This window comes from Peromyscus californicus, unplaced genomic scaffold (assembly GCF_007827085.1).
Source record: "Peromyscus californicus insignis strain IS unplaced genomic scaffold, ASM782708v3 Scaffold_5__1_contigs__length_169319896, whole genome shotgun sequence".
Taxonomy (NCBI): domain Eukaryota; kingdom Metazoa; phylum Chordata; class Mammalia; order Rodentia; family Cricetidae; genus Peromyscus; species Peromyscus californicus.
The window spans coordinates 68,502,818-68,527,638 of NW_026294573.1; the positions used below are offsets into that span (position 1 = coordinate 68,502,818).

Consider the following 24,821-nt stretch of genomic DNA (forward strand, 5'->3'; position numbering starts at 1 on the left):
TGTGGAATGCCACTTCAGTTCTAAAATTATGCTTTTAGAATTATTTTTAGATGAAGTAGATTCAAATTAACTTCTGATTGATTCTTTTATAGTTATTTTTATGTGAAGGTCAAAATTATACAAATTACATTTAATGATATGAGAGCAGGGGTAACAGAAGGGGACGAGGAGGAAGAATTTAAACAAAGGACTTGCTGCCATTATTCCTAAGAGGGAAATAAATAATGTGCAGTGGCCATCCAGACTCTTCTGCTAGCAAGATACATTACTGCTATCCCACCTGGTGGATGTCTAATAGTGTCACTATTTGGATTTTGTGTCATAGAATTGTGCCACACAATTCTTTGCCTAGGCTTTTGGCAAAAAAACAAAGACAAAAAAACAACAACAAAAAACAAAGAACAAAAACAACAAAACCAAGAAGATTTGATTGCAAGTATCTTTGGATATTTCTAAATCTCATAATTAAAAAAAATTTTTTTTGTATAACCATCCTTAAAGGTAATCTGACTCTTTCAGCTGTTTATTGTCATTACAATACTTTAGGCCTTAATGATCTTCATTTTCTTATCATGTACAAGGTCACTTGTTTGTTAATGCTCCCTGAAGAATGGAGAATACTGATGAAATACATATTTAGCTTATGAACTTTTGATAAGTATAACAAAGAAGAATGTGGGGTTAAGATCAATATGAAAAAAATAAACTATTAATGCTAGTGTGAAGGTAATCTAGCTTCTTTGTTCATGTGTACTGACTTACTGCTGGGGATGTTGTCTGTATAACATTTACCGGTATTGGTAGACAAAAACAGTCTAATCTAACAGTTGTCAGTTCTTTGTGTCAGTGGATTCCTTTTCTGTTTTGACAGATGGAACATAGAAACCTTGTACAAGCCCTGAGCATGTGCTGTAATAACAGGATGGCTGTGCACGTCTGCATGAGACTGTTTCTGTGGCGTCGAGTTCTAAATAGAGTAGCATTTCACATGGAAGACGCAGCAGCTCTCGCATCTGAGACTGTCAGTCTCCTGGAGTTTAAATGGTTAAAACCTGGGAGCACTGTTGCCACTGTCTTAATTCTACCAAACACTGCAGTGCTGCATTCAGTTATGAATTTAACAAGAAAATATGTTACCCAGTTTCTTATGAATTGCTCCATCCTTTTTAGAAATCCTACTGATAAAATTCGGAAAGACGAACAAGACAATTTTTCTTAAGTATTCACTGTCTGCTTGGAAATTAGGTGCTGGTCGTATTTGTTCAATAATAACAAAGTTGCACGTACATACATATATACAAAATGTAATGTTTGATTCTGGGCATTCATTGATAGTCACTAGAGAGGTATAAATTGTGAGTTTCCCTTTAGATATTAATTTCCATTAGGATGTAATGAGACTGAAAGAATTTATGTTCCTTCAAAGAACGTGGGAGGAGAGGAATTACATAATAAACTTCTAAACACTCCAACTATATTTTGGAATTAATAAACTGCTGTGGGATGTTCTCTATGCTGTGAATGTGTTGCTCTGATTGGTTAATAAATAAAGAGTTGATTAGCCAGTGGCCAGGCAGGAAGGATAGGGTAGGCGGGACAAGGAGGAGAAGAATTCTGGGAGGTGGAAGGCTGAGGCAGAGAGACACTCCCAGCCGCCACCATGACAAGCAAGTTGTAAGGTACTGGTAAGCCATGAGCCACATGGCAACTTATAGACTAATAGGAATGGGTTAATTTAAGATATAAGAACAGCTAGCAAGAAGCCTGAGCCATTAGGCCAAACAGTTTAAATAATATAAGCGTCTGTGTGTTTATTTTGTAAGTGGGCTGTCAGACTGCCAGGGCTTGGTGGGACCCAGAGAGAAAACTCCAGCTACAATAAACAAAAGGCCCAAATATGCAGGAAAAATAATACAGCTATACAGAATTTTAAGACTAAAATAAAATGTATTTTGTTATAAAATGAATTTTCATATCAGCATTAATCTCTGCATATAAAGGTGGTTATTTAGTCATTTTGAAAACTCATATCTCTATGTTAGATATGTCAGATGGGATCAAATTTATTTCTTTTCTTAGAAAACAAAACAACCCAAATCCCTCAGTGATAGGCTGATTCTCATGGGGATGGGGCAGTCATTTTTAAGGAAAAGACCATAAGCACACAGTGGTTGTATTGGGGCATCCTTCCCTCCACCTGTTGCATCTATGAACTGGCTGTTTTACTTCCATGTTTAACAGCAACAGGCTCCTGGAGAATCCTAATTCTTGGACGCCCTCTGGTATGTTCAGGAACCATGATGCCAAATAAATTGTTTTTTTGATTTTCTGTTCTTAGAACGCAGTTCACTTTAAGAATCCTCAGTTCCATTCCCTGGAAATGACCAAATGACGTTTGCCTTATCACAGTTCCCGTTCCCCACCGTGTTCCTTTCCATCTCTGCAGGACTCTGTGCCCGCACCTCCAGTAGTACAGTGTGGCACGTTTGGGAGTTTTACCAGTGTAGTTCTGGAGCGTGTAAGGCACATCATTATTGTTGACCATGTGTGTCACAGGGCTGACTAATGGAAGAATGAATGGAGTGTGCTTGAAGAGGCTGTCCCCGTGTACTGTTATGCAGGTTTTCCCCTCATTGGGGTTAAATTTGATAATTATTAGGGATTTGGGTCACTTGAATTTTAATATTATAAATCATGACTGTACATTCCAAAATTTTGGCAGTGTAATAACAAACTTTCTGCTGTGGACCAAACATTCCATACCTTTTCTGATTTTTGTTTTCTGCCACAATGTTTAAAAAAAAAAGTAGCTTATAACCCTGGTATTGAGAGAGATTGTTATTTAAAGATACAGTACAGTAGTGAATTCCTGTAGTGTTCAACTTTATTGTTGTAAGTTCTAAAATTATTTTTGAAAATTTCTAATATTTGTGTGTTGATGACATGGAACAAGAGGAGGAGGTGGTTTCTTTAAAGCAGGAAGGGGAATACTTAGGCATGACATATTGGTATGACTTCAACAGTAGGCAGTTCTGCAAGTCATTTTTAAGACTTTCTTTCTCTTTGTAGGACCTCTTTGTTGTTCGGCATGAGCTGGCTATCATGAGACTAGCTGCCTTTATGGGCATTACTATGTTAGTTGGAATAACAGGACTCTTTTATACACAACTGATTGGCATCATCACAGTAAGTATATTTTTTATGTAAACTGACATGTATGAACAGATGATGTAATTGCGGTTATAACTAAATGATGATGTAATAACTAAAAAGTTATGTGAAGTTTACAAGTTAGAAGAGAATATTACCTACAACTGTTAATTATGTATAAAGTATACATAAAATTTTGCATCCCTCTTAAAAATTAGCAGAGTATTTTTTATATGACAGCAGACCTTGTGTTTATAGTCTTAATAATGACATATTTTTTTCTATTATTAGCATCTAGTGTGAAGTAATTTTTTCTAATCTTCCTTTTATACCACACTGATCATTTTGTTTTCCTATGTTACAAATAACACTATTTCAACATTATGTTTTCCTTTAAATTATTTAAGATAAATTCCCAATTGTGAAGACAAACATTTTACTAGTAATTAAACCATTCTTTGGATGTCCTAATTGATTTATTGATGGGCAAACTAACTTCATAAGTCATTGTCACTGTTTAGTATGTCTAAAAGACTGACAGCTCCTCTTTCTATATTTGATATGGAAAAAAGTCTTGAAGGAATGTCAAGTCTACTCTAACATTCCTCTTCATTGGATGCAGTCATTTTTCATACCACGTAATTGGAACATTCCATCAACCACTTGACAGTGTCAGGTACTATTCTTTTCATGGGTGCATTCATTCCATGTGTTTCTTCGGTCAGTTTGAGAGTACAGGTAGAGAAGCAACGAGAGAGAGAAGACTGGTGTACTTGCTGTAGTATCAGTCATTTTTTAGAAGAACCATATTCACATCCTTTTATCATGACAAAAGAGATTGGAAAATTGGAGAAAAATTGTAAGGATTGAAAAAAGAATACTCTATTGGAGAGAAGTAGGTCACGTGGGCTTCTTAAATATTATTGGAAGGAGTATAATTTGACTTAACCTTGTTGGAAGGTGAATTGTCAATGCCTATGAAAATTTAAGATGTACATTCCTTTTGACCAACCTTGTCAAAATAACCTTGTAGAAGCTGTGCATTTGAATGTATGTAAACATGCTCAGAGGGGCTGCAGCATTGCATTATGTTTAACATCTATATTGCATATGATCATTTAAGTGCTTACCAGCATATAATGAATAAAGTAAAGAAAGAAAACCTCAAAGCCTACCATTAAGCAACAGTATTCAAGAATTGTGGTACTGACCTGAGGATGGACATATATGTACATGAACTAGAATTGAGAACTATACAGTCCCTTGCTATCTGTAGAGAATTGGTTTCAGAATGCCCTGTGGATACCAAATCTGCAGTAGGTGCTAAAATCCCATATTGGAATAGCATAATATTTGCACATACATCTTCCTCTATCCTTTATAATACCTACTACAATACCAATGCTATATAAATTGTTGCTATCCTATGCAAATTGTTTAGGGTAGGATGTCTAGATAAGTCTCTGCATGTTCAGTGTGGGTAAAGTTTCTTCCTGGTATTCTAGGCCCGTGGTCAGTTAAATCCACAAATACAGAACTCATGAAAATGGAGGGTCAGCATGGTATATATGTATGGTCAATAGATTTTTGATTAAAAAAAACGCCAAGACTGTTCAGTGCAGAAAAGATAAGTCTTCAACAAATGATTCTGGGACCGCTAGATATTTACATGCAAAAGAATAAGATTGTCTCTATGCTTCATGGTATAAGGAAAAAGTTATCTCAGAATGGATTGTATTGCTGAAGTGTAGAAGCTAGAGAATAACTCTCAGAAGAAAACATAACCAATAATCTTAGAGCACCCAAAGTGAAAACTACCAGAGAAAAATAGTTGGACTTCAACAAAATGACAAACTTTTGTGCTTCTATTCAAGGCAGTGTGAGTGGACTTAGAACTCAGTTGGTCTTCACACACTGATGTGGTATAACATTGTGCAGTATTGCAAAGAGCAGCTCCATGTTCTTTAAACAGAGAACCACAGAGTTCTTCTTTAGACTCAGCAGTTCCTTTTCCATATCCAGGATAAAGATGGGCATATGTATACACAGCAGCTTTATTCTGAGGAGCCCCAGACAGGAGGAAGTCCAACACTGTTGATTATATAGATGCCAGAATTGTGATTTGTCCATGAGAATATGAAAAGAATGAAGTGCTGGTACATGATACCACACATATAACCATGAAGACAGGTGGATTTAAAGATTACATACTTCAGCAAGTCTATTTGTGTGGAATATGAAGAATAGATACATAGAGGAAGAAAATGGCATACTGATTGCATAGGGTTTGGGACTGAGGATGACAGTTTAGGGGTGTAGAGTTTCTTTCAGCAATAACAAACTTGCTCTCGAAGTGAAATACTGGGTCACATGAAGCCTATCTCCCCCCGCCACCCGCACCCCTACTGTTGGACCTTTTATCAAGTGAGGCGCAGTCCTCCAACAGTGCATGAGAATTTCTGTTGCTCCATATCATTGCCATCTCTTGATGACAGTCTTGGTAACTGTAGCTATTTTGGTGGTTTGGAATAGTACTTTTTTCCATTTGCATTTCTCTGATGATGGGTGTTGAACACTATATGTTTATTGTTGTTCCATGGAGCTTTGTGACATGTCTGTTTTAATCTTTTTTAAATTTTTTATTTTCTTTTACCATTGCGTGTAAATATTCCTAATACCCTTTGGTAGTGATAATAATAAGTGACATGGCTATGAAGAACAGTACTGAGGATAAGATTATTTCCCTAAAATTCTGTTCTCTACTGTTATGCCCATTCATAAGTACTTAACAATGATGAGCTTCTAGTTCAGAAGACATATCAAAATCAGCAAGTTATGTACATTGCTTAATTTCCAACTTTGAATTTGCCAGAATTTGTAGTGGATATTTAAATCCCTCAAACAAATTTTCTGATTCCCCTGTTCTTACAGTTAATAGTTAGGAGTGGACATGTGGAAACATTCAGCTAAAAGTGCCCATCACTCCTGAGGGCTGGCAGGCTTGTGGCTGAGTAGCAACTTCCTTCCCCTTGTGAATCCCCATTAACTTCCAAGACTATACTTTGATGGCAACTATTTCAAGCTTTGTAAAGGGCCTCCACTATAAAATTTGAGCATTCTGAGTTGAACATAATAAGTGAGCTATTTGTTGCTATCACAGTGTGACATGTTAATAATTATTTTCAGATTGTATATATTTTTTAAATATTGAATAGAAGTTCATTGTATTAAGCAGGGAAATTGAGTTCTGATAGGTCATTTCTAAACTGAGGAGAAACCACACAAAAATACAACAACTATGAGACATTCAGAAACAGATGCAAGTGCTGAGAGGGAGGGAATAGATTTTGTCAGTCTGATATTTAACTACTGTACTTGCTCTCAAATGCAAATACTTATAATGGAAATTGTTCTAAGTTGTGTTGAGGAGATAGCTCATTCAGAAGCCCAAGTGTGAGGACCTGAGTTTGGGTTCTCAGAACCCTAAATAAAAGCCAGGTGTGGCAGCACATATCTGTAGCCCTTGTGTTGGAAGAGGGAAGCAGGTAGAGCCCTGGAATTCATTGGCCATCCAGGCTAGCTGAATCAGTGAGTTCTAGGTTCACTGAGAGCACCTACCTCAAAACCAAAGTGGAGAGTGACTGCGGAAGGTACCTGGTATCCATCTCTGACCTTTACATGAGTGTGCACACGTGCACACACACACACAAACACCACACAGAGAAGGAAAGACATTACAGGACATTGTAAGTCCACTTCCCTGGGTTGTCATGGTGAACATCAAGCCCTGCTCTTTACTGGATTAAATGAGTAATGGTTTCAGAAGGTACTCCTCTCCTTGCTGATTCAGAGAGGCTTAGCTGTTTACAGTTGTCATGTCTTCTCAGAGTGTGACTTTTAAATCTAAGGAATTATTAGCATCCGTACAAAATAACATTTAAAACATTAAAGTTAAAAATAAGACTATGCTCCCCTTCTTTATAAATACTTGTTCTGTTCTAATTTTTTATTAAACTAAGCTTGCCTATAAGCTTCATTTCTGGATCCCTTTCCTCATGTCTGAATGCACAGATCACTACCCCATGAGCTAGTGGTGTATTTGAAGATCACATTAGAGCAGTGGAGAAGTAAGTCCCAGTCATTCCACAGAAGTCATTTTCCTCTCCCTACCCCTGTGCTCCCATGTGCAAAAGATTCTTTGGGGAGAAAGAATGTCTTTTCCTTATGGAGAGTTGGAGTTTTACAGCTCGAATGTAGGTCTGTTAAACAAGAGATGAGCACACCAAGTGCTGGCTCCTGTACTTTCACCTAAGGTTTCAGAGAAGCAAGGTTCCCATGTTTGGTAATTCTCTCCCCACTGTTTCCTTTAACCTGGAATGAATAACCCCCCCATTTCATTTCCAAATTAGAGGATCGCAACACAATCAGGTATTTCTAGTAAACTGACTAATCAGAAGCAGAATTTTAAGGGTTTACTTTATTTTCAGATTTGATTTTGTTTAAATTAGGCTTCAAATGTATGTGTTGTGTGCTCTGACTGAATTGGAAGTCATGTTTACAAAAGCATTTGGCTTTGATGCTGTTTCCTTTATTCAGGAAACAGGTTCTCTTAGCGGCCTTTACTGAGACTTAGCTCTTTTGCTCTTGTATCTGAATGAAGTAGACAGTGATATTGTTATTAATGTAATGGACATCGAAGGAGTCAGTTTGTCTCAATTCTGTGTACAAGCATTTCTGTCTCCTGGGCACAGGAGTTTGTGTGCTAGTGTGAGCCTCTGCCGTCATCTTTGGAGCGCAGTGCATTGGTTGCTCAGTGTGGTGAGGTTAGGGTAGGGTGAGGAAGATGTGTTGAGCTGCAGCTTTGTAAGAGCTAAGTGATTGTTGCCTTGGTCATTCAGATGCTATTGAATTCTAGTGGAATACAAAAGATAACTTTTAAAATCATTACAGAGAAAATATTTCTCCTTATACCTACTGACCCATGTTTGATTTGTAGTCAACATTTGCTTATAGAAAGAATCGTTAGTACATGGGTGACTGTGGTGGTTTGAAGTAGAATGGCCCCTATAGGTTCATATATTTGAATAATTAGTCACCAGGGAGTGGAACTCTTTGACAGGATTAGAAGGACTAGGGGGTGTGGCCTTGTGAGAGGAAGTGCGTCACTGAGGGTGCGCTTTGAGTTTTCAAAAGCCTATGTCTGGCCCAGTCAGTCTTTTTTTGTGTCTCTGTGTGTCTTTGTCTCGGTCTCTCTGTCTCTCTCTGGATCAGGACATAGAACTCTCAGCTACTTCTCCAGCACCATGAATGCTTGTGTGCTGCCATGCTCCCCAGCATGTTGCTCTGCAAATGTAAGCAAGCTCCAATTCAATGCTTCGTTTTTTAAGAGTTACCTTGGTCATGGTGTCTCTTCACAGAATAGGCCTATAACTAAGATGGTGACTTAATTTAACTGGGATTAATCTTATGCAATGAAAAGTATCTCATGTTCAAAATGCTAAATCAGATTAAAGGAGATTAGCTATTAAGTAGCATTTTATTACTCAATTAATGGATTTTCTTGCTTTTAAGTATGTATCCAGAAATGTAGGCTTGGAATTGTCGATCTTTATAATTGAGTTTTGCCAAATGTCAGTGAGTCAGTGAATTGAGTTAGTGCAGTCTGCCTGCACATCGTGCTAAGCATTGAGCTTGCTGCGGCACTGCACATGTGCAGGTTCTTGTAGCCGCGTCTTTCTTTAAAGGGAGATCACTGGCATTTTTGCTTTCCTTCTTAAATTATATCTAGTTTAGAAAATGTACTTCTAATACAGCATTTCCAATTGTAAAATTATATGGCATATCTCCTTGGTGTCGTCTTAAAACCCTAAAAATATTGCCAAAGTTTATTAAGTTTCTTAGATGCTTTTCATGCTCTATGTTAACACTGGGTATATTTCTTTGTATGTGGATATAATAAAGAATGTTATAGAGACTAGTTTCTCTTTTTTGTAGTAATCAAAATTATGTGTGGAGTTAAATGACTTGTGTAAGTGTGTTTCTGAGCAGAAGTGTTTCTGTACCTCACTTCTCTTTGCTCAGTGTGGTAGCCTGCTTGAAACATTCGAATGAACTTTGCTAATGCTTGTAGGATAGTTAGTGCATAGAATTCTTGACCCCTAAATGTAGAGACACTTTATGTTGCTGTGTTGCTAAACATTTTGTGTTAACTTGTTACAAGGTATTTTCCCCAGAAGTTGATTTTATCAGCTGGTGATCTGAATTCATGTGCACTGTGAGGTTAGAAGAAATGTGTGGGGCTGGAGAGACAGCTCAGAAGTTAAGAGCACTGGCTGCTCTTCCAGAGGTCCTGAGTTCAATTCCCAGCAACTACATGGTGGCTCACAGCCATCTGTAATGAGATCTGGCACCCTCTTATGGCAGACAGAGCACTGTACACATAATAGAAGAAGCGTGAATCTTCTGTAATGACTTTCTATCTTTGCCAAAGGGAGCCAAGTGTCTCTTACATTCTATTGGTTGGTTGGACACCTCCCGAGCCCTAGTCCCAAGGCTCTTTCAGTTCCCCGACTCTTGTCTGTTATTGATAACCAGAAACATCTTCAGAAGTGTAATTTCGATGTTAAAATGTGAAAGTAGTTAAGTTTGGGTTTTCACTTGGAAGCATAGATTTTCAGTTCTTTCAGCTTTCTGGACACTGTGAGGTTACTGATAGAACACCTTTTGCACAGACACCCTCTGTCTGCACATGTATGTGTGTACAGTCACCCTGTGTGTCTGCACATGTGTGTGTGTGTACAGTCACCCTGTGTGTCTGCACATGTGTGTGTGTACAGTCACCCTGTGTGTCTGCACATGTGTGTGTGTGTACAGTCACCCTGTGTGCACATGTGTGTGTACAGTCACCCTGTGTGTCTGCACATGTGTGTGTACAGTCACCCTCTGTGTCTGCACATGTGGGTGTGTGTACAGTCACCCTGTGTGTCTGCACATGTGTGTGTACAGTCACCTCTGTGTCTGCACATGTGTGTGTGTCACCCTCTGTGTTTGCACATGTGTGTGTGTGTACAGTCACCCTGTGTGTCTGCACATGTGTGTGTGTACAGTCACCTCTGTGTCTGCACATGTGTGTGTACAGTCACCTCTGTGTCTGCACATGTGTGTGTACAGCTACCCTCTGTGTCTGCACATGTGTGTGTGTGTGTGTACAGTCACCCTCTGTGTCTGCACATGTGTGTGTGTGTGTGTACAGTCACCCTGTGTGTCTGCACATGTGTGTGTGTGTGTACAGTCACCCTCTGTGTTTGCACATGTGTGTGTACAGTCACCCTGTGTGTCTGCACATGTGTGTGTGTGTATAGTCACCCTGTGTGTCTGCACATGTGTGTGTATGTACAGTCACTCTCTGTGTCTGCACATGTGTGTGTACAGTCACCCTGTGTGTCTGCACATGTGTGTGTGTGTGTGTGTGTGTGTGTGTAAGTCACCCTCTGTGTCTGCACATGTGTGTGTGTGTGTGTGTGTGTGTACAGTCACCCTCTGTGTCTGTACATGTGTGTGTACAGTCACCCTGTGTGTCTGCACATGTGTGTGTACAGTCACCCTGTGTGTCTGCACATGTGTGTGTACAGTCACCCTGTGTGTCTGCACATGTGTGTGTACAGTCACCCTCTGTGTCTGAACATGTGTGTGTACAGTCACCTCTGTGTCTGCACATGTGTGTGTACAGTCACCCTCTGTGTCTGAACATGTGACTGTGTGGCCTCTTTGTATGTGTGTGGACGTCTTTGCTGACCATCAGCTTCTTCATTAAAAACCTTACCTTGTAGTTTTGGTTACTCCGTATAAATAGATGAATAACTGAACAATGGTTCATTACTTTGAGTTTTTATTTTATGAATGGATGTAAACCCCCTTTAGTTGTAGGATTACATACATGGTCTTGGTCATTTTGTCTTTCATGATAAGCTCTTGTAAACCTAATTTGAGTACCTGATATAATTGAGACACTGTTTTTCTTTTAAGCATGAGGAAGTGCTTAAAAAACAGTTAATAAAAATGAGGACTTTTTAGTCATTGAGGATTTATTAGGAATTTCAATACATATTGATCTATTTAAACCTCACAAAAACTTAGGAGGTAAGCATTCCTACTTGGAAATTGAGATATGGAGTTTTAACTTCTCACCAATTTTGTATAGTCAGATGATGGTTTGATGAAGAAGAGCAAAGAAATTCCTTTAGAAAGAGATTTTCAGTGGCTACAAATGTAAAACCTTCTACCTCTGCACTATTGTCCTGTTACTGATGAAATGTTTATGTGAACCTCACATTTCCAATAAAAGATACAGCTGGTCCTCTGTTAGCGATGGATGCTGAAGAGCTGCCTGTTTCCAGTGAGTAAACTGACGAGCCCTGGAGGGCAGAGAGAAGGAAGGGTGGCAGGCCTTCCTTGCTTTCACCTCCAGAAACAATTAAAGAGAAAGAATTATGCTATTTCTAGTGTGTCCAGTTAGTTCAGTCCTGCAGACGTATACCAGAGATGCCCATTTTGTACAGCTCTGTCCTGCTAGGTGCTTTTGACTTTAAAGGTAAGTGGGTGGGGATTAGAAAGATGGCTCAGAGGTGTACTGCTCTTACAGAGATTTCAGATTTGGTACGAGCACTTGCATTGGATGGCTCATAAGCGCCTGTAACTCCAGCCCTGGGGGATCTGACACCCCCTTCTGGCCTCCATGAACACCTTCATTCAAGTGCGTACCTCCGCATCCCCACCATACACACACAGCACATAAATAAAAATAAAATCATAAAGATTAAATGTACTGCTATTTATATACTAGTAAACAATCAAGTGAAGCTCTTAAAATTAGGAGAACGCAGAGACAGCAGGTCCATGATCTTGAGCTACAAAAAATCCTTCCTGAAAAGTGTTTCCAAGGCTACATTAAGTCAGCATAGAGTCATAAGTTAGGTAACTATGTGCAGCAGAGAGGCTTGATGGCCGCGGAGACCTACAGTGAGGACTGAGTTCAGGTGATTGTGGATGCGATATGGAGCTGTCTTCAGGGGTCCCTCTCTGACGGCCACCTTTACTTTCATCAGGTCTTGGTGTTTGGTATGCTAAGAAACTCCTTTTGGAAGCTGCTTCTAGAGTTAAATAGGCCCAAAGACAAGGACTCTTGTATCTCTGAAGGTAGTTATTGGAACCAGATGGACTGTTTATTCTTTATCTGTTGTTCAGTGTGTAGAAGGCCTCTCTCCCATACATCCTTTTCCCCACAGAACACCTATGTGTCCAAGTGGTGGTGCTTGGTGAGAATGAACGAACTCAAAGAAGAGCAGCTGTCAGCCTTCTGTGCTCAGGGCCGGGCTCTTGGCCCTGTTAACCTGTTAACTAAGAAACCGATGGTGATATATTCTTGCTTTTTGTGCTATACCCTATTCTAATTTCCCAATAAATCTGTTTCTCCCTTCTGCTAAGAAACTTTTTTCTCTCCATTCCAGGCATGATCCAGTCTTACCTTCAAACATAATTTTACACTGAATCTGAAAGATCCCTTCTTATGCCAAGATTAGCCATTAAGAAAAGACAAAGTATTGAAAGAGAGACTAGGGAAGATAATACCTGTCTCTGAAAATCTTGCTGGGTTTAAATGCAAAACTCCAGTTTTTAAAATAGTGAGGCATTCTTTTATATTGCTTAGTTATACAGGCCGATTGAAGTATTAGACATTTTGATCATTAGATCATTCCAGGCATAAACATTTCTCAGAACTAATTGTAGCAACACCCAGTAACTGTGTGACTTTCACATTCCTGAAAGAATGGTTATCTGCTAGCTAGCTGAAGCTGTATGTTGTATTGTATTCCTCTGTAGCATTGGTCTTGTTGGTCCTCCCTAGTGCCGCTAAAAGGGTCGAGTATTTTCATTATGCTTAAAAAAAATCCCACCTTGTAAAACAAAACAGAGTAGGCTAGGTTTAGCAGTTTGCATGGTTTGCATTTTCCTGTAGTGACAGAGTCTGTCTTGAGCATCCGGCCTGCCTATAAGTGGTGAGGTCGGACTGACTCCTGCTTGCTCCTCCCAGAGTGAGAGCTCACGGCTCCCGTGTGCAGCTGCAGACTTCTGCTGTTTGTGTTAACAGTGTTCTGGATGCAGAGGTAGAGAGTGGTGAGCACTTGTCATTCTAGAGAACACAGTGGCTTGATTTGGGCAGCCTCCCAACTCCTCTTTATAACAGAGTAAACATCTCATCCTCTAAGAGAGCAGCTATCTACTCCTGGTGGTTTAAAGAGGAATACTGTCTATTTCCTGAAGTGTGTTCTAGAAAGTTGTCTGACTCCTTCAAACGGTTTCTATATATGAAAGCTGAATTTGGGGTCTTTAAAGTTGATTCTCTTCAGGACCACAAGTAAATTACTCAGTATAGATTCTGTGCAGTAAAAGTTGTCCCCAGGATTAATGGTGACAGTAGACAGACCCTGCCTTCCTGTCCTCACATAGCTTTCAGGCGTAAAGGTGTTGTCAGTGGCTGTATTTCAGGCATTCACATGCCTTTAAAGAAAGTTCTCAACATGTGGGTCATGATCCCTTTCCCAGGAGTCACATATCCAATATCCTCTATATCAGATATTTATATTATGATTCATAACAGTAGCAAAATTACAGTTCTGAAGTAGCAACAAAAATAATTTCATGGTTAGGGTCCCCACAACATGAGGAACTGCATTAAAGGGTCACAGCATTAGGGAGGTTAAGAACCACGGCTCTAGAGCTAGCATGTGGTGAGTGCTCGCTCTCTCTTTCCCTCTGCAGTCTCATGTTACGTCTCCACCCTCAGACATTATTAAAATGACCTTACCCACTTCCTTTATAGATGTGAACCTCAAGTCCAGCTTTCCTCTAAATTCTTACGAAATGTTCTTATATATTTGTAGGCTGTGTTTGTGTTTAGAATAAATAATTGTTTTGAGAGGAAGTTATATAACACAATAAAAAGAAGCTTATTTTCAACAGGATTTTCAAATACCATCAATTTCAAGGCATAATAAAAAAGGTTGATGTATATAGAACATGTAGTAAATCTGCCCTCTTTTTGTAAATCTTCAGGAAACTGTAAATGAACTGTTTGTTCCTAGTCTCCTAGACCCAGATTTACTTCTCCTTTCTAGAGGCTAGCTTGCTCGTTCATCATATCTGACAGTTTGTCATCACCGGTGCTCATCTAGCATGCCTAAATGTAAAGGGCTGTGGACTAGCACCACTAAAGGAAGTTCTGTATTTCTATGAGTAGTTCTGATTAATATTGTTATTCTCCACTGTCTGCCGTCATGTGAGCAAGTTAGTAAGGTCAAGGCAAGGGAGAAGGCAAAAATTTAATGTTTTTGCACATTTGAAGAATATTTCCTTTGTATTGCTTTAAAGTGTGCTTACACTCTTAATTTTTACCTAAATATAAGGTTGTACAATTTATTTGTTGGGTATTTGGATATCGTAACAGTTTGTCAGTATAGTTGATAGGTCCACTGTTATTACAGATCGCATCAGCATTTTCAGAAACTGTCTTCGGCTGAAGTGCTTTCTTTCTGTACCTGCATTACATCCTTGTTCAGACACCCAGAAGAGAGTGTATTGCTGTAAAGATTTGGTTTGTTTGTTGGAAAAAAAAGAAATGTTTTATTTTAATGAAGGCATATTAATCAACTACCTTTAATTTTCATACTAAAATGTTGTAACATGATCAATTTATAGATTGCCCTATGGAATTTTGTTATTTATAGAAGTCTGTAAAGCCCATCGTCACTAGTACTCTTTGCATCCTGGTAGTTCTGTATTCATTGATGATTTTTATGTATCATTTGATATTCATTTATTTTTAATGTTTATTTGCAGACAGTTGAGTTGAGTGGAAATAACTAGGCTTTTAAAAGAATTACTAAGAAATCAGGTGTCCTCAGAGGTTATAATTGAATGAAATGGTTCTTGTAGAGGTGTTTGACACTTCTGTAGTTCAGTAGTTTTTTGACATGATGTAATGTTGATTTTATTTCTCCAAGGGGACTCCAGGATATATGTAGACATAGAAACTTGTTAAATCTTTAGAATATTTTCTGAATAGGCTTAAATATTCCATAAAACAGAAGTATTGATAAATTTGTTACATCTGAATATAATTTTTCTATTTTTAATAGGATACAACATCTATTGAAAAGATGTCAAACTGTTGTGAAGAAATGTAAGTATGAAGTCTATAGTGATCTTACTTAAAATAAAAACAACTTAGAACCTTTGAGAATTGTGTGCATATGTTAATAGTAGGAAACTAATATAATAATGACTTTTTCTTGGTGCCCTGTCTGAGGCCCAAGCTAGACAGGCGTATCCCAGTCTTACAGTAGGGGTCTTTCAGCCATCAGAGTTTTTAAATACAATAAGTACTGATCACTCTTGTTTCCTGTCTCTCAGAAGTAAGTTAAATTATTTGTCCCGAAAGTACATCAAAAGAGATTTGCTACTGTGTTGTTGACACACATTCTGTTATGCTGAGCTCCTCCTCTGCTTCCAGAGTTACCCTGGGTTGATTGACGACGCAGATACAATATCTGCTATCTAGAGCTGAAGTTCAGCTGCATGCCACATTGAAAGAAAAGCTGTATTTGTAATGCTGGGACACAATGCATCAGAGTCCAGTAATGGATCCCCAGCCAACCTGTATTGTTTCAGCTGACTGAAGTGCACCATGGGAGTGCTGTCTCTCACTAATAATGCTGTCTTCTGTAGATCGCGGCCCCGGAAGCCATGGCAGCAGACCTTCTCAGAGGTTTTTGGCACTCGTTGGAAGATCCTGTGGTTCATTCCTTTCAGGCAGAGGCAACCACTGCGCGTTCCCTACCACTTTGCCAATCACGTCTAACAGATGGATGGTGGGCACAGATGGGTCCTCCATGCTGGAAATGCGTTACAGGTTTTATGAGAATAGAACTATGACAGTCTTCAAGTCAATTAAAATCCACCCACCAATCTTAGGCATCATAATGTGCCCCAGGCTTTATTTTAATAGTGATCTTGATCCTGTTGTGGGACTAATACAAGATCTATATTTAAGTTTTAAAAGCATGTTTACTTTCAAATTAGCCTTCCACTAGGATTTCTTTAAATGCTTTTGTTACTAAACTCAAAAGGCAGTGATTCGGATGAAATAATTGTACATAAATTTCCTTCAGTACTCACAGTATCTTAAATTTTAATTTATAGGAAATTTGAGATGTTTAATGTTTACCTTTAAGCAGTACTAACCAAATTTGAATTTAATTCTTCAGGTTTACAAAACTTGGTACACTTTCTTATGTGTAAATTTTCTTTTTTGAATATGTTAAAATTCTTTTCACTACGTCCTTTTCTAGTGCAGCAGGTTTTAACATGCAGTGTAGGGTGAACAACCAAGGGCAGTGCTGGCCGAGGAGCAGCCCTCTGAGCCTGCCTTCTTTCCTGCTCATCAGAAGCGAAGTAAGGTACACGAGTAATGCCCCAACTGCTACCTTATTATAAAGGAGAACTTAGCTGTCCTTTCCGCTGCGATCAGTGATTGTTATAGAATGTTTGCCCCAGGAAAAATTAGTGACCAGTCAAGCATATATTCCTATTTTGCCCTAAGATTCTAAAGACTGAAAAGAATAGGAAGTTTGCAATAATTCCAGTTACTTCTTCAAGTGCAGTTATATCAGAATGCAGATGTTTTAAAATGCTAATATAACTGGATGGTGTGTAATACACAGTATACAAAGGAATACTGTGTTTTAAAGTATGTATATTTTTACTTACCTGCCAGTATATCTCACTATACACATTGATGGTTTATATATTATATAATAGATACTGGTCAACTCAGATCAAACTTTAAAAGTAGGTCATTAACTTTATATATCAGTAATCACCCAGGTTGAAATTGAATTTCCATTGCCCAGTTATGATTTACATCACTCTAGAGACCTTGTATTAATAACTGATGCCAGGAAATTATCTTAAAGAAGAATGGTCCATGGTAGTGATGGTCCTTGACATGGAGCCTTTTTGTATTTGAAGACATTTTGTATAATTTAATTTTTTCATTTAGAACACTGCAAATCCATATGTTTGAAAAGTGTGTGTGCTAGTGATCTTTCCCCTGAAAATAATAGTGAAGAAACCTACTACTCCTGAACCATATACATACTTTTCTTAAGGTCGTTGTAAAGTACAGAATCATAGCTGGGAAATGCTGAGACAGAGATTATTATTGTTAGCCAGTCAGCTGTACTGTGGCTAGTTCTTTCAGATACTGTAAATGTCTTATAAAATATTCTGAAGTAATAGAATAAGCTCTTTTCAGAAATATTAATGCCATATTTTCATGTTCTAATTATGTTTATTATTTAAAGTCTTAGAAGTGGCAGATGAAAATATTTATTGGTGCTAAGACATTTAGTAAGTTTAATATAAGAAACATTTATAAAGGTTAGGAAACATAAAATTAGTATGTTTATTTTAAGAAAAGGGGTTGGATTTTGTGCAAGCTGATTGACTAAATTGGCTGATGACAGATTCTAAAAGGAAGTGGTGTATATATAATGTAGGGAGATACAAGTTGATGCCTTCAGCTGTATATATTCTATTCACATAAGACCTGGAGCATCCATAGCAGAGCCAAATAAAGGCCTGGTATGGAGCTTTGTAGACTTGCTTATATTCTGGAGTAGCAGTAGCTCTGACACAAGGTAATGGGAATGGTCTCTTTCCCATGCTGAGGATTTGTGGGTATGGTTTTCTTAGGTTTACCACTTCTAAGGCACATTCTCTTCCCTTTGTCTTTACTCTCCCGGGTCCTGATCCTCTCCACAGTTTCTTTGAGTCATTGGACTACAAACTAATGCACTAGTTTGAGCTACAGAAATGCTACTGTCAATGTATTTACATAATCTATATTGCAGTATATCTATATATACTTATGCAGTATTGTCAAATGTATGTCTAACCCCACGAGGGGTTTGTAATCACTGTTAGATTCCTGGAGAAATGCCTATTGGCCATTTCCTAGGGATTAAGCTCCTATGTTCTTTCTGCGCCCTCTTTTGGCTAATTGATGTAATTATACTGGCTCTAGGCTTTCACTGTCCCATTAGTGGGTTGTATCTCCAATTTGTGAACATGTCAGAGGTACACACTTATGGGAATATATGTAGAAAAGTGTAAAATTTTATGAAAATTGAAAATGAATGTGTTACTGTTGGTGATGCTCCTTCTAGGTAAATTGCTTGGCTTCATGTATGTGTATTCTTGTACACTTTACTGTCAATCACAAATTTAGATTAGGATAAGCTATTTCATATTTTACTTTAAACCTTATTTTGGTAATTTAATTTGTTATCATTATGAAGACTTACTTTAAAATTACTATTTTATTACAGAACAAAACATTTATTACAATTGCTGTGGCAACCATGTTATCCAGTGTGTTTTACTGAATATCTAAAAAATACATTTAATTTTTCAGTTCAGTTTTGGAATGGTCTCACACATACACAGACTCAATTGCCTTAAAATAATTAATAATTGATTAATAATACTATTTTTTCTTTGCTTTTTAAGAAACCTTCTCAGTCAGTTAAACCTGTAGATTCCATAGTTGCCTCCCTCGTCACTCTGAATAGCCCTGGGAATGACTGCATGTGTGGCGTGCTGGAAAGCAACTAGCAGTGAGATTGCCTTTCAGTCTGTATATTATGTTGAAGTATTTATTTATAAGTTTCCCATTTAAGTTTAGCAAAATATGTGTTAAATGATATTTTTCCATTAGCAGAATCATTTCTTGGGCTTCTGGAGTTAAATTTTATTACTAGGCTGCAGTTACACTTGGTAAACAATTAGGGTTGGGCCTGCAAGGTGGCTCAGCACAGAAAGGCATTTGCTGTGCAAGACTGGTGACCAGATTGTTTCCAGAACCCATTTAAAGGTGAAGGTAAGAAAAAACAAAACAAAAACCAAACCTGACTCCACAGAGTTGTTCTCTGACCTCTGTGCACATGCCTTGGCACACAGGCTCCCTCCCCAGCATCATGCTTGTGTGCTCGTGCGCTCTCTCTCACACACACACAATTTTTAAAACTTTAATTAGATAAGTTTAATGTAGGCAACAATGGACTTAGTTCCGAGTCTCCTAAACATTAAGTGATCTATTAAAGAGTCTTGGTACTTTGTAACCAGACTTGTTTCAAATTACTAAGCTAGCTGATGTTACATGAAAATAAAAACACTATTTTGTTTAAAAATTGTTTTAAAATATTTTAGTTAACATAAAAGAGCCATTTACAATTGTAGCTAACATAGTAACTCTGTTCCGGAAGAGAGTTTACTTAATAGTAATAAAGTAGGGGCTGGATGTACCTCAGTGACATACACAAGAGGCCCTGGTTCAAGCCCAGGAGGAGAAAGGGAGAGATGTAGAGGAAGTGAGGCAGCCATCTCCACTAACACTAGAACATCTCACTAATGTGGAGAGGTGGCTCCAGTAAGGATGGTAGCTCATTCTAACCAGTCTTAATCGACTTCAAGTTACTTCCAAACAGGTAACTGTTTTGTGTAAAGGATGTGTTAATTCTAAACACTAATCACAAAGATCCAAATTATGAGCACACTTCTCAACAGGAAGTACCAATGAATTTAGATGAAAGCCACGTAGTTTCCTATGTTAGATCATAGGTAGTTTGAATGTTCTTACATGTATTGCTAAAAATCACAACCTGTCTTGCAGTGGCTTAATATGGCACTAATATTCATTCACATTTGCTGATTTTTGTCTAGACTGTCTGTTCTCTGGCTAGTTAGTGCTCTTGTATGTCATGTGTCCGATAACCTAGCTACAGTTCACTAAACTATAGAAGTTCATTATGTAAATTTTGACATGAACTCTACTACATAGATATATTGGGAATTTATTACAAACATTATGTAATTTACTAATAGTTAAAACATTAGACTTTCATCCACCTCTATTAATGCTTTGAAAATTACAAGTATTGGCAAATGTAGATAGTAAGTCCTATAAACTTAGTGTGTTCTACTTGCTAGTATTATTGACCATATAGTTAACTAATGAGTGAGTATATGATTCAGTACCCACATCTGTTGCCTCTTGTTGTAGGTACCATGCTCAGAATTTATCTACAAATACAGATTTTAGGATAGTTATGTTTAGCTGTTCTTAGATTCTACAGTACTCTATAGCAGATGTGGGGAAAGATAGAAGCTGTTTACTTGAAGTATTTTATACCAGTATTGTCATTGACCAGAGGAACCAATATTTAGCATTTATGCTGCCTTTGTGATGGTTTAACTTCAAGAAGTGACTTTTCTCACTTCCCTTGTCTTTCTGCTTTTTTTAAAAACAAAATTTATTTTTAAAAGCCATTTTGTTAAAACCAAATAACATTTTTATCAGTTCTTTAGATGTGGCAATATTATCTGCTAGTGATAATTTGAAACAAATTATTATTATTATTTGAAGACAGTGTTTCACTGGCTTTGAACTCAGAATCCTCCTACCTTTGCCTCCCAAGTTCTAGGGTTACAGTCATATGCTGCTATGTTTGGCTTAATGCTTAACATTCTTGAGTCGTTGGTATTACTGATGCCATTATCATATCTTTTACTATATTGTTGTTTTTCCTCCTCGCATACCCTAGAGTTCAGGTACCAATGAGCAGCAAATAGCCAAAAATTGGATAAAGAAAGTAGGAACATTAGTAAGATAGAGAGAAGGCTGAATGGACATGAATAATCAGCCTCTCTGCAAAAGAGTTGACTAGGCCTGGGACTGGGATATCAGAGACTCCCCTTGCCATCTCCTGGTCCCCGGCTAGCACTGTTTACTGTAAGAGTCTTTGGTTCTGGAAAGCATCTGCTCTGACTTATTTCATCTCCACTTAATTGGTCTTTCTCTTCAGCTGGCCAGATGCTCTTGAGAGATGGTTTTTAATTTTAGAGAATTGTGTAGGATATGTTAACCTGCATCGTTTTTAACATGCACATGTTAAAAATAACATGGAAGTGCAGCTGTGTAATACAGAGGAGAAATCATAGGTTGCCCGAAGTTTGAGAAAACAGGAACCTATTTTAGCAGTCTCTTAGGGCAAAAAAGAACACTGAGTCACCAGAGAAAATCAACAGTTGAGGTATGAAGGATGGTTTACACTTTAAAGATTGGGGTCTTCTGCTGTTCTTAAGACCCTGGAGGTCTTTGTTTCTGTTGGCATTTTTAATTCATTACCTCGTGTGTGTGCTGGTAGTGCTTCCCACACTTGCTCAACTGTATAATTAACTAATTACACACATATAACATATTTTTCATCTCAGAAGCTTTATATGTAAAGATGTAGCCCAAACTGCCATAACCAGGCCATCTCCTTTTGTAGCTTTGCTTGCCCTTTTCACTCAGCACGGTGTCTGATCGTTTGTAGGCTGTCCGTTAAGAGGGAAGATTGTGTGCGTACTGTGAGCTTTGTGTCCGAGCCAGTGTGGATGGATGGTGTTCTAACCTACTGGTGCCTGAAGCTTGTGTTTTACAACCTGAGCAACTAAAACATCCTGGTGCTATTCACTTTAGCTTTGAGTTACAGTCTTAATTCTTGAACCAAAGAGTTAATTTTCTTTTTGGTTGGCTGGAAGTTAGCTTCTCACATCTATGTCTGAAGAAGTGAACAGCTGATGGAACTTTCTTTCTCTGTGTGCTAGCTTGGCAGAGTCAGTTGAAAATGATTGTTATTTAGACTTAGTTTTTATTCTGTTATGCAGAATGGTGTGGGTTTTAATTTTGTATTTTAATATAGTGTGGCTACTTTATAAGGTCTTTTAATAGCTGAAGCTACTAAAATTCTCGAATCACTTTTCCCCTTGGTTTCACTTTGGCAGAGAAGAAAAACATTATTTCTATAAGCAAAGCATTCTATTAGACACAAATGCTGAAAGAAAGGACAAATAATGGTCCATTTTTAATTACAAGTCAAGCATTTAGCATTTCTCTCTATGTGGATATAATCCTTAATGACTTAAAGAATGGTATAGCTATTTGCCTGTGTTTGAAAATAAGATGAAATTAAAGGACACTTTAAAAAATATAAGTCATATACACACTTTCCCAATAGGAAATGCAAAAGTACCTTGACTTGAGCAAACATCCTAACAGAAGTTGAGCTTTATAACAGAAGCAGTCTGGATGCTGCTGCTTACGTGGAAGTTAGAGTGAGATTGTTTTACAAACGAATTTTTTTAGTGATTCATTTCACATGACTGGCAGAACACAGTCCTACGGATGGACTTGTCTGGGGTAATACTGCTGCATGTGATTGGTGTCCCTGTTCTTCCCCAGAAACTCTACAGACACTCATCATTGTCTCCTTAAAACTGAAGCTGAGTGACTGACAACAACTCAGGCCAGGAAGTGACAGAGCAGGCGGCTGGGAAAGTCGACAGTCTCACTGACAATGCTGTGTTGTTTCCATCGGCTTCAGTCTGTATCTCCTTAATGTTGATCCAGTATGTGGTTTGGCAGTGAATTCCGAATGGAAAAAAGAATCAAGTCTAAAACTTGAGAGGTGATGAACTCATGTGCATGAAGTATGTCTAGATGAGCAGATAAGAGAGGAAGCAGGGCCTGGGTGGGGAGGGTGGCACTGTGTCCCTTGTGAGTTGTGTCGCCACTGGATTGACTCTTAAGAATCCTACTGCTTGTCCATTGTTCAAAAGGCAGAATGTAGTAATGTTTCCCAAGTTGTAGATAGGAACAAATTTACCACTGCTTTCTGTGTCTTGGTGTGATTATTAAAAAGCAAAGAAAAAATTAATATAGATAGAAAAAATCAACTGAAGGTAAAAAAGGAAGAAATTCCACCCCAATCAGAGGTATTTAAATCAATGGGTTGTGAGCCCAAGGACAGAAGAGGCTCTTGGGAAAACAGAGTTCGTGGACCATGATAGATGAGCACACTCTGGCAAGTGCAATCACCACCCAACACCTGTGTCATTTTGAGACTCCTAAAATTTGATGTCAGCCCCAATTCTCACATATTCCTAATGAAAGACCCTTCCTGAGTTTTAGTAATGGTATTCCTGTAGGTGTCTAGGAAGACCCTGTCTTTAGTAATGGTATTCCTGTAGCTGTCTAGGAAGACCCTGTCTTTAGTAATGGTACTCCTGTAGGTGTCTAGGAAGACCCTGTCTGGAAGCTTGCCGTGTGCTGCTCATGCAGCTGTAGTGTGGGGGAGTCCGCGGGCGATTGCCTGCCTCGTCTGCTGTTTTGCTTTGTCTTACCCTAAGAAAATCTTCACTAACATCCGAGTGTAATGAGGAGGAGGAGGAGGGTGCGTAAGAGAAGCGAGAGTGCTTCGAGGAGAGGGAGGATGCTGAGAGGTGGGAACCATGGGATACCCTCATTTGTCTACATGAGAAGTCCACACTGGTTCTTGGAGGGAAGACGAACTGTGTATCTACCTTAAGAACAACATTGCTCTTAATTTATTTTAGTGATTTGTTTTATTCATGTAATGTTCTATTTTCTTTGCAAATTGCTTTTAATTTAAATTGTGGAATTTTTACTTCTCTTGAGATGTACTATGTACTGTATTTTTAGAAATCTTATTTTTAAATAAATATTTTTGAAAAACATTGGAGTGTTTTTATCCCCTTACCTCCTTATTTATTAAAATCTACCCAAATTCTGGATTTTAGAACTACCATGTTTTAAGAATCCTCCCTTCCAACACGTTGTGCCATTTAAATGAATATTTAAAGTTAGTGGCCCTTGGCTGTTCTTCTACCACAGTCACAGAACTCATTTCATAATCAGGAAGAACGAGCTGGACATAGTGGACTCCAGTGTCAGAAGTCCTAGGTAGGCAGATTAACTCGTCTAGAGATCAGACTGCTCCATTCAGCTGTGCAGTGTGGCTGCATTATGGTAGGTGCTGTTTGACGGAAATACTTGTCTTGCACACAGTCAACTGTAGTTTTAGTCTAGATGCCGCTTTACATCTGAGGTTTGGAGTTACAGAATGTGCTTAGGACATTACTTTATACAGACTTTAAGGGCTTTTATGGACGAGCCTCCAAGCCTCAAGACACTGCTTGCTGTGAACACAGTGTATTAGTGAGAATGAGCTGAGCACCAATGGGTCAGGGCCACACAGGTGACCTGTCAGGTTGCCCTGGGGATAAAAGAATGAATAACTTTTATCCTTTGATATCCTTACATTTTTTTTAACAGAAAAGCAATTTTGATAAATACTCTGTATTAACATGACTTGTAGATGAGACTGTAAATTTTGTTGTTTGGTGAACCAAAGCACTCATTGCCTTCTGACAATTTCAGATACTATAAAACTTCTACCTGGTTCTTTTCACATTTTTTTTTTCTAATTCTAGGTGGCATATGCTCAGTGGGGATACATTACAATAATTTTCATGTTTTAGCCTCAGGCCTCCTCAATATTCATAAAAATTATTGCAGATATTGGCATTTTTAACATGTTATCTTTATTGATATTTACTGTACCCTAATTTTAAGGGGGGGCTAGGAAGATGGGTCCACAGTCAAGAGTGTTTGTTGTCCTTGAAGAGGACCTGAATTTGGTTCCCAGCAT

General features: G+C 38.2%; 1 protein-coding gene across 4 annotated transcripts in view; it reads left to right on the top strand.

The window, feature by feature from the left end:
• Zdhhc21 (zinc finger DHHC-type palmitoyltransferase 21) overlaps positions 1–23,847 on the top strand; it is a 56,494-nt gene extending 32,647 nt beyond the window's left edge. For all 4 annotated transcript variants that reach the window (XM_052715223.1, XM_052715226.1, XM_052715225.1 and 1 more), the window contains 3 exons: positions 3,070–3,186; positions 15,345–15,388; positions 15,934–23,847. In XM_052715223.1, coding sequence (XP_052571183.1) covers positions 3,070–3,186; positions 15,345–15,388; positions 15,934–16,066 — 294 coding nt within the window. In that variant the 3' untranslated portion in view covers positions 16,067–23,847. The remainder of the gene's footprint in view (positions 1–3,069; positions 3,187–15,344; positions 15,389–15,933) is intronic.
• Positions 23,848–24,821: the final 974 nt, after the last annotated feature.